Raw genomic sequence first — 14752 nt, 5'->3', positions numbered from 1 at the left:
TTTTAATGTGGCTATTCTGAAGTAAATATGCATGAAAGAACATATGGTTTTTGTCAGCCAAATGTGTGACAGTGCCATTTCCAGACTGTGCCATTCAACTGTGTTAATAAAACTAATATTTGTATTTTTTCGTTGAAGTGTTCCTCATCAGGTGAAAAAAGAATTCTTCCAGAACCCAAAGAAAATTCAGCCAAAAGCCACAATCTCCCTCCTTTTTGCTTTTTAAAAGATCTCTTCCTTCCTGGCTCTGTCTAGGCACTGAGTTGTCCATGTCACGCTCAAGTGGGATGCCCATTTTCTGCTGGTTCGTTCCAATCCTTATGCAAGTCCAACACTCCAGCTGTGGAAGTATGTATAAAAACAGCGGGCTGGCTCCAGACAGCAAGCGAGGGGGTTTGCCAGCCCACTCTCACGTGCAATGCTGTTGTCGCACAACATCCATCAGTCCGTTGCTCCTAACGTTCGGCGTGCCGTGGACTTGCCGTTTATTTTCTTTCCATAAGGCACTTGTACAGCTTCCACGTTGCTCTCGTTTAGAGGGGTGAGCCTGAGACGACTCCATTGTTAAGTGAATCTCTTTCTCCCGTTGTTCTCTCCACCAGTGAGTGCCAGTGAACCCGAACCAGAGACAGAGACAGAACCAGAACCAGAGCAGGAGGCTGAGGCCGAGCAGGGAACGGAGACACCCAAGGAAGTAGAGGCTACAGAGGTGGGACCAGAGAGTGAGGTGGAGCAAGGACCAGAGAGAGAGCCAGAAGAAAGTGCGATACTCAGTGAAAAAGAGAGGCAGAATGAGGAAGTGAATGAAAAAGACAACTGCTCTGCATCCAGCATATCCTCAGCAAGCAGCACTTTAGAGAGGGAAGAGAGAGAGGACAAGTTAACCAGTGACAATGAAACTGGTAAAGTGAAGCTTTTTCAATAACGGAGGGTTTCTGGTGGAAAAAAAGTGTTAAATTAGCAGCTCTGTTGTTGTGTTAATTAGCTAACAAACCCTCTGCACCTGTCTAAGACTTTCTTCACCACGGCCAAGTCTGGACTACTCTCTGCTTGGAAGTCCACAGACTTTGATGGGGTTTCTGTGTTTGAGGGGCAGTAAGGCCTTGATGAAATGAGGATTCCTTTGATTCGAGACCATTTTCTACCCCTAGGATTAATATATTAACTACTGAATCGTTGTGTTGCAGCGCCTTACATCTCTAGCTCCCAGAGATTTTGGGGGAGGTTTTCTACCCGTAAAACAATGAGATGAGAGGCTGTGCTGACATGATTTGTCATGAGATTCCAGATGCCTTTTCTGATCCTTTTAGTGGAAGGGGAAGAGCAATGAGGGCTGGGATGTTTGCCCCTTGCCTCCAGTTCTCCTGTCTTGGTTAGGCTTCAGAAAGCAGAGAGAGATACGTAGGAGCTGCTGAAGATAGGTCTGGGCTGTGGCCATCTTCAGCTTGTGTGGAGGAGCACATTAAATAGGCCTTGTCCGGAAAAGACCAGTTCGGTAGTGACTAGTGGTTCTGCTCAGATATGCCACCAGGCACCTGTGAAGGCCCAGCCTGGAAAACACCTTAAGAACCAGTTTTCTCCCTGGAGAGATAAGGACAACCAGAGCTTGTCATGCAGCCCAGGCAGGGAGGGAGTAAAAGGCAGATTTTGACTTCTGTTAATTCTCTTTTCCCCTTTTTATAGGCAGGTAAAAGAACGTAATGTGATTAGGGCACTTGGTTCCCAAGTTTTCTTAGGGCTGAACAGTGGAGTGCGTTGTCCTAAGTTTTCTAAGTTCTAGATAAGAAATCAAGAATTGTTTCACAGCATGAAATAGTTTTGCTCTTTCCTGAAAGAAGAGGGAGGGATAACTCTGAATCACAAGGATTACCTCGCAGAGATAAACTGTCAGAACGTACTGTTCGTGTTTAAAACCCTATCGCTTTTTTTTTTTTTTCTGGGAAGCAGAAGTTAATTTGATTCTAAATTTAAGAGCTATCTTCTTTTCAACCAGCACCAAAAACGAGTTACTTAGAATGCTATTGTACTCTTAAAGAATGTAGATGGATATATATGTAGGAAAGGGAGAGGAGGTATGACAGATGAGGGATGTCGTTACACTGTGGCATAGTCCAAGATAGTCCAAATGCAAGTAAGGGAGATTACAGGGGTTTTCCCCTCATCTTGTCTGTTACCAACCTGTTACCGCTCTAATTAAGTGTTTATGTACTTTTTGTTAAAAGGTAAGAAATGTACCCTGTTAGCAAAAAATTGACATCTTAAAATTGACCTACGTTACCAGTAGACCAAAGATTTATTAGGTTGTGCTATGTAGGAGGTCTCATGTAGTGAGTCATTTGCTCGCTAGTAGGTGGGGAGATTCAGGAATAAAACGAGAGTGCTTTCTCCAGCAGTTCTCACATTCCCAACAAGCAGTTTGCCATTTACGAGGTGGCCCATTGGTTCTGCCCAGATGCATTAAGGACAAAAGAATAAAGCCATTGGTCCTGGCTCCTCTTTCATTAGCCATCCTGCTGAATTTGGCTTCCCACAAGTGTTCTTTCCCTGATGGTATTTCAAAGCTTCACCTGTGGAGAGATGTCCTGGTTTCGGCAGAAGAGACCACCAAGGTAGCAAGAGTCTTCACAGCAATCATCTTGGACCAGCTAGGCAGGTGGAGGTGGACTTGGGGAGTTCAAATCAGAGATTGTCTCAGGGGGAATTTTGATGAGCAGTTTTGCAAAGGGATTAAATCCTGGAGGATCCCAGCTGGTGAAACTGAGAGCGGGTAGGTCGTGTGGGATTTGTAGGAGGGATCTTGGGAGCAATTTTGAACATCTTTGAAGGAAAGGTGGGAGTAGGGGGGAAATCCTCTGGGGGGAGCTCAGGTGGGTGAAATCTATGGTGTGGGGAAGGTGTTGTCTAGTGAAACTACCTCAGAGACAAATTTGAGAGACTACCTCAGGTGACAAATCTTGGTGAGAAAGCAATCCCGTGGATAAAGTCTGAGGAAAGAGGTAATGGAAGCAGTCAAGCCTCCTGCAGGAAAGTAGGAGGAAACAGTTTTGGAGGTTGTATCCATTGCTGAAAAGAAGTCTTTCTTTTGCCTGGGGTTAAACCTCTGGACTAATTTTAAAATGTGGTTTAGAAGTTGATCGGAATAGAGGTGAGAGTCATTGCTGTCCATATGCTTTGTCCTGTGAGACCCGTCCTACGTTTTAACGCGGTGTTATTTTAAAGGAGCAGGGGGTTGTTGGGGGGCCCTGGATGTGGATCTCGCCGAGGGGACATCTTCTCAGAGTGCAGAGCTAGGTGTTGTGGTAAGAAAGTAAGTCCGATGAAGAAGGAAGCCGTAAAAGATGTTTAAAACTCTAAAGTATTGAAAAAGGTGGGAGCGTAAGGGGAGAAAGAAAGATAAAATGGAAGTTAAAGAGAAAGGGCAACTGACAGGTATAAAAGAAAAACTTTAACCACAAGGGGCCAAAAGGAAGGCAGGCTAGCAATCCAAATAAAACGTGTTTAAGAAATAAAGTTATAAATAATATATTAATAAAATGTGTAAAGACTATGGGGAACAGAAGGAATCCCATACAGGAAATACAGTAAGTGTGAAGAATTATCTTTGTCCATGTTTAATCACTTCATCTGATGCCCACTGGAAAAAGAAGCACCATAATTTTTAGACACATTATCCACGTTGGTTAGCAGTATTACATTCAGGGAAATGTAGTCAGAGATGCTTACATCATTTATTTTTACAATTTGACCGCTATAGTTAGTTATTTATGGTGCTGTCTCAAGCACAGTATTTTGCAGATTATTGTTGAGACAAGCAGTCGTCAGAAAGATGAAGCTTCATTACAGTGACATGTTAAATGATCGTGATGTGGGAAGGCGGCCATTAGGCTTTCAGTGCCGTCATATATTACAGGGAGGGTAACAGTGGTTGATGAGCAGCAGTTTCAAAAATCTTTTATAAAGGTACTCATGCTCCTAGAAGCAGCTTTAAAAATCTTGCTTATGCTTACACTCACTGAGTTGCCCTGAGAGCTGTACCCGGGGTCTGCAGCCTGCTCTGGGGTTCAGATAGTCCGTGTTGTGAAGATGGCCAGGTACCCAGCCAGGAGGTCTGAGGAACAGCCAGATGTGGAAGGTGTCCTCCTCTAGCCGGCAGGGAGGAGGAGGAGGAGGAGGAAGCAGTTACATGTTGACCTTGACATCAGGCAGGGAAGATCTCTTTTATAAGGAAGTTTTCCTGGGGTGGTTCCAGTTTACGGCCAGGTGAAAAGTACGACAATAACCTATTTTGTGCCGTTGTCGTGACATTGAAGCCCCGTTCCAGATTACTAAAGGTTCTGAGCATTTACACGCTGTATAAAATGAGCTGGGCTAGTAAGTACAAAGTGAAACCTGACAGATTTCAGGAGAAACCTGAACCTTGAAATCCTGACAGTTATCTAGTCCCTCCCGAGCTACACTGATTATTTTCTGCTCCCATTCCTTTTTTGAGAATTACTCCCAGCCCATCAAGGTTGGGCCATATATCAGCACTGTCACTTACTTCAAAATTTTCAAAGCTGCCGTTGGCCCAGTTTCAGACTAATTGTGCATGTGTCCCCCGAATTTTTTCTGGTGGGCTGAAGAGTGTTCTCGGTGCTCTGGCTCCCTTCCCTTGACTCTTCCCATCTGTGTGTGTGTGATTGCAGGTCCATGGTCGCAGACCATTCAGGATGCTGGTGTGAATGAGCAGTGCAGCAACATCCTCAACAACAAGCGGTTTATGCTGGACATGTTGTATGCGCATAACAAAAAGCCCAAGGATGAAGAGGAGAAGGAGCTGGAGGCGAAGGAGGAAAAGAAGGAGACGGAGGAAAGCGAGGAGTCGCTCACTAGCCTAGCCAGTAGGATCTCTATCCTTCAGGCCACGAAGCAGGCCAAAGATGAAAGCGTCAAAAAGATGGAGATTGGAAATCTGGACAACCAAGGCAGCGTGAAAGCCTTTGCGGAAAAATTCAACAGCGGTGAGCTGGCCAAGGGGACAGCCGTGCCTGAAGATGAAATCAGCGAACAGGTCCCTGAGAAAACACCAGCACAGCCAAAGAAGGAATCTGACTACATCTGGGATCAGCTCATGGCTAATCCTAGAGAACTTAAAATCAAAGACATGGATTTTACAGACTTGGGGGAGGAGGATGATGTAGATGTGTTGGACATGGATATGGGTCCTGGGGACTCCCTTGTTCCCCCTCCTCCACCTCCACCTTCTTTTCTGGGTTTGCCTCCTCCACCGCCTCCCCCGCTGTTCGGATGTCCACCTCCACCTCCGCCCTCTGCTAATTTATTGGCTCCTCCTCCACTCTTCAGCACTCCTCAGGGTTTAGGGTCACCCCAGGTTTCCAGGGGTCAGCCAGCATTTATAAAGAAGAAGAAAACCATCCGTCTGTTTTGGAACGAGGTACGGCCGTTTGAGTGGCAGTGTAAAAACAACAAACGCTGCAGAGAATTCCTGTGGTCGAAACTGGAACCCATTAAGGTGGACACTTCCAAACTGGAGCATCTCTTTGAGTCTAAATCCAAGGAACTGCCTGTCACAAAGGTACAGCTTGTATTCAGCTTGCTATTATTTTGCTATTGTATTGGTATTCATTCTGACTTAATCTAGGTGATTTATGTTGTTTATATGAAAACAGTGGAAATTACGGGATGTGTTTCTAGCTTGCCCTATGACGGAAGATATTCCATGGCCTGAAGGTAGGAGATGAGCCTAGGGTGGTGTACCTGCCAAGCTGTGCTCCTGTCTCAGGTCTGCCACTTTTGGGATATCCCTTCGGGTGGGGAACACCAACAAATTTGACGCTAGCTTGCTGGTAGCTGAGTGCCAAACTAGGTATTGAAATCTGAAATATTTTCTGTTACAGTTGTATAAAGGTCACGGTGTGATGATTCATATCTGTGTATTTGACGGTTCTTCACTTGGTAATATTTTCCTGATCATTATGTGGAAAGGTTAGAATGTCAAACTGGATCTGCTGCAGAGAGCCTACACGTGTGCTTTGTTCTGAAGGATCGATTTATCAGCTGGACCAAGTTTACAGCTAAACTCTGCAGGGGTGTTGGGGGTTTGTTTTATACTGGCGAACAGGCCTATTTTAAATCCTTAACTTGTACAATGTGGCCATCCAAATTTTAGGATAGAAGCTGGCACAGGAAATAACCTCTGTAGCTAGGATTCCCTCTTCCTTAGTATTGTTATAAAATAAATTCACAAAGGCTGGTGACATGGCTGTTTAACATTAGACTCAGCAACAAAAGGAAGTCTTTTATAGTTACATTTAGTAGGAATTTGAAGTAGCATTGAAAAAGTTATTAGCTTGAACATTTGTTTTTCATGGCTACATAAACTCTTTTTGTTCTAAGCAGAGTAATCGGTATCAGGGAAACAATGGTTTTTTCCAGTGAAAATCCTAGTAAAAGATGTCCATCTCTCTTACTTAAAATAAACGAATCACTTGTATGTTTTCTCTGTATACCTATATGTTTTGTAGTGACATAACAAACAGTCAGCACCTTGAATATTTTACTTCTCTTTGGCTGGCAAAAGTTGTTATATATATTACGTATCTCATATATTATCGTTTGCTCTTAACCTGGGGAGACCGGATGTCTCATGGTAAAAGTTCTCCATGTCACTTGTCTGGGTTATTAACTCACAATTTTCTAATAGTCACTCTTGATCTTCTTGGCCAAGTGAAAACATTGCAATTTGAACAGTCAAATCCCTCACCGAGTACCTAGCAAACAACAGGTACATAACGAGATGGCTCGCGTAGATCCTGCCATCGTGGTTCTTAGCTGAATTTTTTGTGACGCAGATGCATGTGGATCTGAAACATATGGCGTATTAGCTCTAAACCCACATTCAGCTGATCATTCATTTGGCCAATCCTGAGATTAATTTCTCTCTCTAATTCCTTTTCTGCTGAGGAAGGAATGCTGGTGACGTCGTGGCATGTTACTCCTCATCTCTCTCCCTGTAAATACAAATCTGCCACAGATGGTTCATAGATGGAAGGAATGAGAACGTTTTCTTAGATCCATAAAACATTTAATTCCTCGAATTGAATGTGGAATGATGACATATTTGCCATTTCCAAACTTTAGCTTTGTGCTAAGTGCCAGTATTGTAATGGATCACTCTGGCTGATTCTTAATCTTTTATTCTCACCCGAAATTTTGATAAAATGTTAAATTGTTGGAATTTTGACTTGTTTACTTTTCCAGTCATTCACCGTCCATGTTCCCAAACTACCCTTGGCCATTTTCCTTCCCTCACACTTGCTTCCCAAACCTGCCTGATACTTTGGCACAGCTTTTGGCTTCTGGCTGGAAGATGAGTGAGCAGGTTTCTTTGAAATTAGTGCAAGTCTGAGGAATGATTTAGGTGACTGCTTTCCTCTTGGAGACTAATAACTGCTCTCTGCATGAGACGTTATGCTTTTGGCTCTCTTTCCACCCCGTCCCATAACACAGACATAGAAGTCTCATTGTCTCTGTAGAGAAGACAATGGTGACGGAGGAGTGCTGTAGTGGAAGTCTACCCAGACTTCTGAGACTCCTGCCTGGTTTTGGTGAATACCAGCAAACTTTCCAGGGTAGGAGATGGTCCTTAGATCAAGTGAGAGCGGGAATAATTAAGCAGACCACTGAATCCATAAAAGACTTGAGGTTTGATACGAAGATTGCACTCAAATTAGAATAGATCTCGCTTTTTCCAGACTGCTTGGTTTATTTCCAGGGAGTACATTCCCCGTTGTGTCTAGTTTCTCCTGTCCAATGGCTGCAATCCAAAACAGGTTTATTCTATAATATCGTAAAGTCTGACTCACAGCTCACTTGGTTCAGCTGAAAAAAAGAGCGCAGAGCAACAAATCAAAAGTCAGACCTCTAGATTTCATAGCAATAGATGGAAGCAGGTGCATGGAAAAGGAACAGTCCAGAAGGATGAGAAGAAAAGCGAAGTCAGGGTGCGTAGGGGAGGCTTGGCTCTATCTTGCGCGTATGCTCTTTCATACAGCTGTAACCAATTTTACTCCAGTTTCTAATCCTTCACTGTGATTTCCACAACACACAGCTATAAACAGCTACTTCCTGGCTCATGAGAAGTTTTTCATTAAACACAATAGACTGCAATAAAATAAAGTGGATTTTAAATTGTAGGATATAATACGGGAGTTGGCAGGGGGCTGGGAGGAGGGGGCGCTGGGAGGGGAGATTCTTGATTTTAGGAAAACTTAGGCCACACTGGACAACTTGCACATTGATTATAGTTAGTGGAGCACCTTTTGTTACAGAATGTTTATTTTCTACAACAGAGGACCGTGACATTATGTTTGCGAATAGAAAGAGAGCGATCACGTATCTACTCCCAGCCAGTGTAGAATTTCTTTCCTTCTCACGCCGCCAAAGCAAGCAGGTATTTTGGCAAAGTACTTCAAAGTGTTTATTTTTCTGTGAAGAGAAATGAAAACACACAGACACCACTGAATCAAACGTTGTCGTTCAGCCCTTCTGCCATCTGCTTGGATCTGCATATCATTTGAAAGTACTATTTTGCTGATTCATCTGTACCCTCTGGGATATAGTGATCCATCATGTGCCCACAGACATAATAAGAACTAATTAGGAGGGAAAACTTAAGGAATGTGTTTTCATGGACACGTGTATATACATGCCTAGACACATATTCTTTTTGAAAACATTCATTGCAATTTGAATAAATGCCAAGACAAGTCATAAATGTGGACCAGAATTTCTGAAAAAGATTATATATATGTATCCTGGACAAAGTCCGTGGCAGCCGAGTGATTCCATTTTAAATCCCCAGTGCTAAAGCCTTGCTAATTGAGATAGAAATACAAAAAATTGCCATCACGCTATTAAGGGATTGCCCATTTTTTTCTGTACTACTGATGCAGATTGTTCTGCAAGTTTAAATGCAGGAGATATTTCTGTCTTGATGCTCATATATCATTACTTATTTATATGACCACTGGAAAAGTGATTTAAATATTTCTGTTTCCCGTATTAATGAAAGCGTGTTTAAAGAGGCGTGTTTTAGACTATGTGCTCATCAGACCACAAATCACCTTCTGTGGGATGGTAACAGTTTTTAAGTAACCTATGTGGACTACCCACCCTTCAACAGAGGTAACAGAATCTGGCCAGTTAGGTCTTGTAAAGATCTAAATTCACTGTAACTGTTAATACATTGCAGGAGCATTTGTTTCCCAGAAATGATACCACCTGATATATTTGTATTTTATAATTAATTTTGTATTTACATTTAATAATATAATATTCAGCAGTTCAAGGATTACTTTACACACTGACACATTAAAATATAAAATCAAGTGCACTAGCGCACTGTTCCCTCAAGCATTTGAAGTCATTCTCTGTTAATGAACTTATAAAGCACGGTCTGAAGTCACCTAATATTGTAATAGAAATTAATAGTGGTAGCTTATTTTAACAGTCAGACACTTACACATGTGCAGTTTCATTGCAGACAAAAAGCAATTCTTTTCCTAGCGGTGAGGTAATAAAGTTCACAGTAGTAAAATCTTTCTCTTTTCTTCATCCTTTTATTTATTTGGAAAGGATTTCTTTGTAACTCAGCCATCGTCCCCAGAATGGATTTAAAATCTCTTCTGTCCCTGTTCTTGAAAAGACTGACTTACCCCCAAATTTTATACCCCAGATGGAGTTATAGCTCTGGAAAATACCTACGTGCATACGTCCCCTATACAGCTCATCTGTCTTTCAGAAGTCACTGCGAAGGAGCGAGCGCGCTGTTGCAGTCTCAATCATCCCAGCGCTTAGCATCGCGTGTCCCTCAACTGAATACGTCTCTCTTGTCAAACTTCGGAGCTTAAAAACAGAGCTGCAGATCTGAGGCTTGCTTACCCATACTGCATGCGGGAAGCCTAAATTTAACTCCTTTCCCCCAGCCTTTTCCCTTCTGCATAAATCCTTTGGAGCTGTGTCATTCTGTGCGGCGAAGGACAAGGTAAAAAGTGGTGGTTTAAAAGAGGCTCGGTGCGATACAGCCTCAAGAGGAAGCAGTCTCTGGTGAACCCCACTTGTTTTTATGTGGTCTCAGCCACTAACTGTGGTCCTGAAAATGTGATTAATGGCCCTGGAAATATAAAAATGACTGCTTTAAAGGAGAAGCTGCATCTCCGATCCTTCAGGTAGCTCCCCAAGAAAAAGAGGACTCTCTTAGTCAAAGAAGGGAAAGTTCAAGAAGGCTTCAGGGATGCTTTTAAGACGTTAAGAAGAGAGCAGTTCTGACAGAACAGACATACAAAAATCGAAAACAAATCTTATCTTTGCTCTCCTAAAATTTATCCTGTTTACTGCAAAAGTGGTTTTTTTTCTTTTTAAGTTTCAAAACCCCAGCCCTCTCATTACTTTCAGAGATCATACCCGTGTGGTAGTCCCCGGCTCCTGTAAAGCGCACTTGCCTTCGGCATCATCCGCCCGCAGAAGTTGCATCGTACCGCGTTAATCGCGTGGGTACGATGGAAGGGCTGCGGTGCCGCACGCGCGCTGGGCGGGCTGCTGGGACCGGTGGGCATACCTCTTGTTGTGGAGGCAAGGAACCGAGCTGTGCCAGAAAAAGGCATCTTGGTCATGACACGACTGTGTTCCCGTTATGGGCTGACCCACAGCTGGAGGTGCTTTGATAAAATCGTGTTGACTAACTTAGTTCTTCCAACGCAGAAACAGCGTGTAGACCTGGCGGTAGGGTGTTTTCCCACACGGTGGCTGTGGTGCAGACCCAAAGGAGGTAGAGAAGAATGCTTCGTGGTCTAAAAAGCAATCCTGAGCACAGACTGAGACTCGGGCATTAAGAGTCTTCTCCTGGGCTTCCCTCAAATCCACAAGAGATGCAAAAGACACCACTGCTGCAGGCAACACAGATGATTCCCGGTTCTGAACAGCTGTATGGGCTGCCGCATTGCAGCCTAGAAAGAGGGATTGCCGAGTCTCTCTTTTTGTCTCTTTGAGGTGCATTTGCGCTAAGGCTGCTGCCGCCGGAGCCACTAACCATGGTGCAGGTAACGGGCTCTACAGGGAGATCACAGGCCCGTCTCTGCAGCCTGCGCTGCATTGAAACACAGGTTTAGATATGTAACGGAGCATCTCTGCTCTTGCTTGCATCAGTGTGCTGGTCTTCTCCCTAAATCCCTGTGCTCGACAGCATCCCTCAGCCCATCTCTGATAGGGCAAAGGAAGGGGGAACAGAGAAAACGTGTTTCCAGAGTTCATGTGGATGGAGAGGGAGGAAAAAACCCTGGGTATGAGGAGCAGAGTCCTCTCCTCTTGCAGCTGCCTGGTATATGACATATGTAGTTGCCAGAGACACCTTCTAGCAGGGGATAATGAGAGAGAAAGAGGCATGCTGTGACGTGCAAAGACCACGCATTCAACACTGCGTTATGCCATATATGTGATTTATGACTCATTGCCTAGTTGGTGTGCATTTTGCCACTATGAGGATGGGGAGACACAGAGGAAGAAATTTCTTGGGTCTTCTCTAGAATACAATTTAAAGCGTACGTTGTAAGTTCTTTGTGCTTTCATTGTTATTTATACTGTAGCTTATACTGGAGGTAAGATGCGAAGATTATGTCTAGTTTCAAATAAAACTTTGAAAAAAGCAGGAAGGTTGAAATTGTTCTGTACCTATGAACAGCTTGACAGACCTGTCATGAGCAGCAAGGTAGAATACCCTTCCTCTGGCAGCCAGAGGTCAGAAAACCATGCCAGCATCTCCAGAAAGGCTTCTACAGCTCCTTCACCAGTGTTCGGGGGGATTTATAACACAGGAGGGTGCTGGCAGGCAGGTGAGAACCACCCTGCCTGTTCCCCAGCCAGCCACGCAGGCGAGAGAGGGTCGGTGGCCGCTCCGGGTTGATGCCTCCAAGGGGGAATTGAGCCCTGGAGCCCATCAGCCGCCCGCCTGCTGCCCCGTGGTGGCCAGTCCTGCTGTACAGCAGAGCTGTCGGCCAGCAGAGACAGCTTCACGCCTGTTTTTCGGACCGACTCCTGCCCCAAACCGCGGGGTTCCCAGCCTTCGCGGGGACTCCCGTGTCTCGGGCTAGTTGGGCTTTGCACAGCATCTGAGGCTGCGTTCAGGTCTCTGGTTACATCCTGGCAGCTCCTGCTGATACCAGCAAGGATGTGGTAGAAGAATTCAGCTTCTTTGGATGACTATAAATTAATTAGATTTACATTCAGTGTCAGCACCCTTGAGTAGGGGAAGTCATTAGTGAAAGGAGTGACTTTTTCTTTATGAAACAGGCTGGAGGAATAATATTCTTGTTCTCTTCTTTACCAAGAAAACTGCTGCAGATGGGAAGAGGCAGGAGATCATTGTATTGGACTCAAAACGAAGCAACGCTATTAATATTGGCTTGACTGTGTTGCCCCCTCCCCGCACTATCAAGACTGCTATTTTGAACTTTGACGAATATGCCTTAAACAAGGAAGGAATAGAGGTAAGAAAGAATTGTCAATGTCTTCAAATCTGGATTTTCTGTTTCCTTTTTTTTTTTTTTTTCCCCCCGATGTTGCACATGGTACAGGCCAGACTTTTCATGGAAGAGGGAAAAGGGGATGTATTACATCATGACTGAGCGCCGAAACTCCTCAAATCAATGCAGTGTGCTCAGAAGCATGTCGTGTTCACCTGAGGTTGGGCATGCTCAGTAAACGTGGATTCTCTGCTTTGTTTGTGTCTAACTCCGAGTAACAATGGCGTTAATTCCTGTCAAGATTTCCAGAGTATTATCTGTTCCTCTGAAGCTTGACTGAAATATTGCGAGCAGCAAGAATAGGCAGTGAGTTACGAGGGCTGATGCAACTGGTACAGGGTTTAATAAAGTTCATGCCCAGCTAGCTGTTGGAGTCATTCGAGATTGTATATCTAATGGAAAACAAATACAGTGACTAGTTCTGCTCAAAATAGCATTTCTGTGTTACTGTTGTTTGAAGAAAAGCAGTTGGTATAAAGATTACAGATGATGTAATTTTTACCATTACATGTTTGACTTTGCAGATATTCTTACTGAGATCCAAGATGAGCTCTGTTTATTATTTTTTTTTATCAAAACATTTTTCTTCTATGAAGTGTAAAAGCAGCCTGCTGCTCCCCTGGTTTTTTTCATTGTGGTTGTATTCATTTCAACTTTTTTTTTTTTTTTTTTTTTTTTTTTTTAATAAGCCTATATCATCTGGGAAGAGTAATCTGCACAACTACAAATCTCAAGCAGTGGCTGAGCTGCAGAGGTTGTGTATTGATTCACAGTCACCTTTCAGTGGTTTGGCGCTGTGTTTCATGATTTCCCCCTTTCCACCTTCACTGTGCTGACTACGGAAGAAAATGAGAAAAGCTGGCTGGAATGGAAATGGAGTTGCCAGCAGTTACATGCAAAAGAAATACTTGAGGCAAAAGATTGTTCTAGCTAGAAGGCAAGGCCTGATTTATCCCTACTATAAAATAATTTCTTCCCAAAGCTTTATTACTTACTTGCTATATACATACCTTACTGATGAAGGTGACAAATCACGCTAAAAAAGTAGTTTTTCATGACCCAGGCCACGTACCCACCACTGCAGTTTGCAGCGCAAAGCTCTGAAGTGTTGGAGAGAGGTACCCCTCCAGCCAAGCCCAACTCGCAGACCACCAGTTTGATGGCAGTGCCGTAGGCGGTGTTTCCATACAAAGTCCAACATGAAATGGCTGTTAAAGGAGGACACATCTTCCTTATTTTCTGTGTATCGTCTCCTTTGACTTGTGTCCTTCTCTGGCACGCTTAACAGAAGTTCAGCTGCTCTGCACGGCTCGTCCTCTCCAGTGCCAACATTTGTAGGTGGGCTGTCCATCTGCCAACCACCCATGGTGCCCACCAGCGCAGCGTGGGTGCCTTGTACCACCACACCCTCCTTTGGGTGGCCTCTCCATTAGCTGCCAGAAACCCCTCATTTCATTTAAAATATATATGCAGGTAGCTTTCAAACTGAAGAATTCAGAAACCAGGAAAAGGTACGCTGTTTATATACTTGCCCAGTGCTAAAGAAAATGGGATTTCTGAGTCCCGTGTCCACAGCTTGAAGCTAAGGGTGTGAGGAATCCCGATGTGATTATTCAGATATTTGAAATCAAGAGAAAGGATATGTGGAGCAGAATCCAGGTACTTTGCACCTTGAGAGATTAAGCCTTCATTGGTCAGAAAGGATGATGTTCATGGAGAAAAGAGCTTTTATCCCCTCAGTGTTCCATGTTTATTTACTTATTATAAGGTAATAGCCTGCACTGAATTCAGATTCCCTTCCCCAATCCCCACGTTAGAGATTTTTCTTATAGCACGTTGCTATAGAGTCAGACAGGCGTTGATAGTGAGATAGAGGGCTGGATTAAGCTATGCAGAATTGGCTGAGAGGTGCACAGAGAGATACAGAAATGCATCACTGTGAGTCCCACGGTTTTCAGCAGAGCCCTGCCTCGGTTTTCCAGACTGCCCCTTTGATCTACAGCGTGGACAAGCTTTGTTTCCCGTTTCTCTTCTCGGAATCCATCTGTTCATTGGCTTTAACCTTAGAGTTAGCTTAGAGGGAAGAGGGGTTGTCTTTCCAGTGTAGGTTTTTAGAAAGTTTTCTGGTTTGTATCTGTGGTTACTAAATATTAGGAAATAATTGGTAGTGCCGA

General features: G+C 43.9%; 1 protein-coding gene across 12 annotated transcripts in view; it reads left to right on the top strand.

Moving 5' to 3' along the window:
- The window catches only part of FHOD3 (formin homology 2 domain containing 3), a 392512-nt gene that overhangs the window by 322221 nt on the left and 55539 nt on the right, over positions 1-14752 (top strand). For 11 of the 12 annotated variants that reach the window (XM_049830455.1, XM_049830454.1, XM_049830453.1 and 8 more), the window contains 3 exons: positions 603-902; positions 4686-5575; positions 12384-12542. In XM_049830455.1, the coding sequence (XP_049686412.1) occupies positions 603-902; positions 4686-5575; positions 12384-12542 (1349 nt within the window). The remainder of the gene's footprint in view (positions 1-602; positions 903-4685; positions 5576-12383; positions 12543-14752) is intronic. The other variant, XM_049830450.1, reaches the window with a different exon arrangement.

The sequence above is a fragment of the Accipiter gentilis genome, chromosome 27, assembly GCF_929443795.1.
Source record: "Accipiter gentilis chromosome 27, bAccGen1.1, whole genome shotgun sequence".
In the NCBI taxonomy this organism is placed as follows: domain Eukaryota; kingdom Metazoa; phylum Chordata; class Aves; order Accipitriformes; family Accipitridae; genus Astur; species Astur gentilis.
This window is presented reverse-complemented; position numbering and strand designations above follow the sequence as displayed.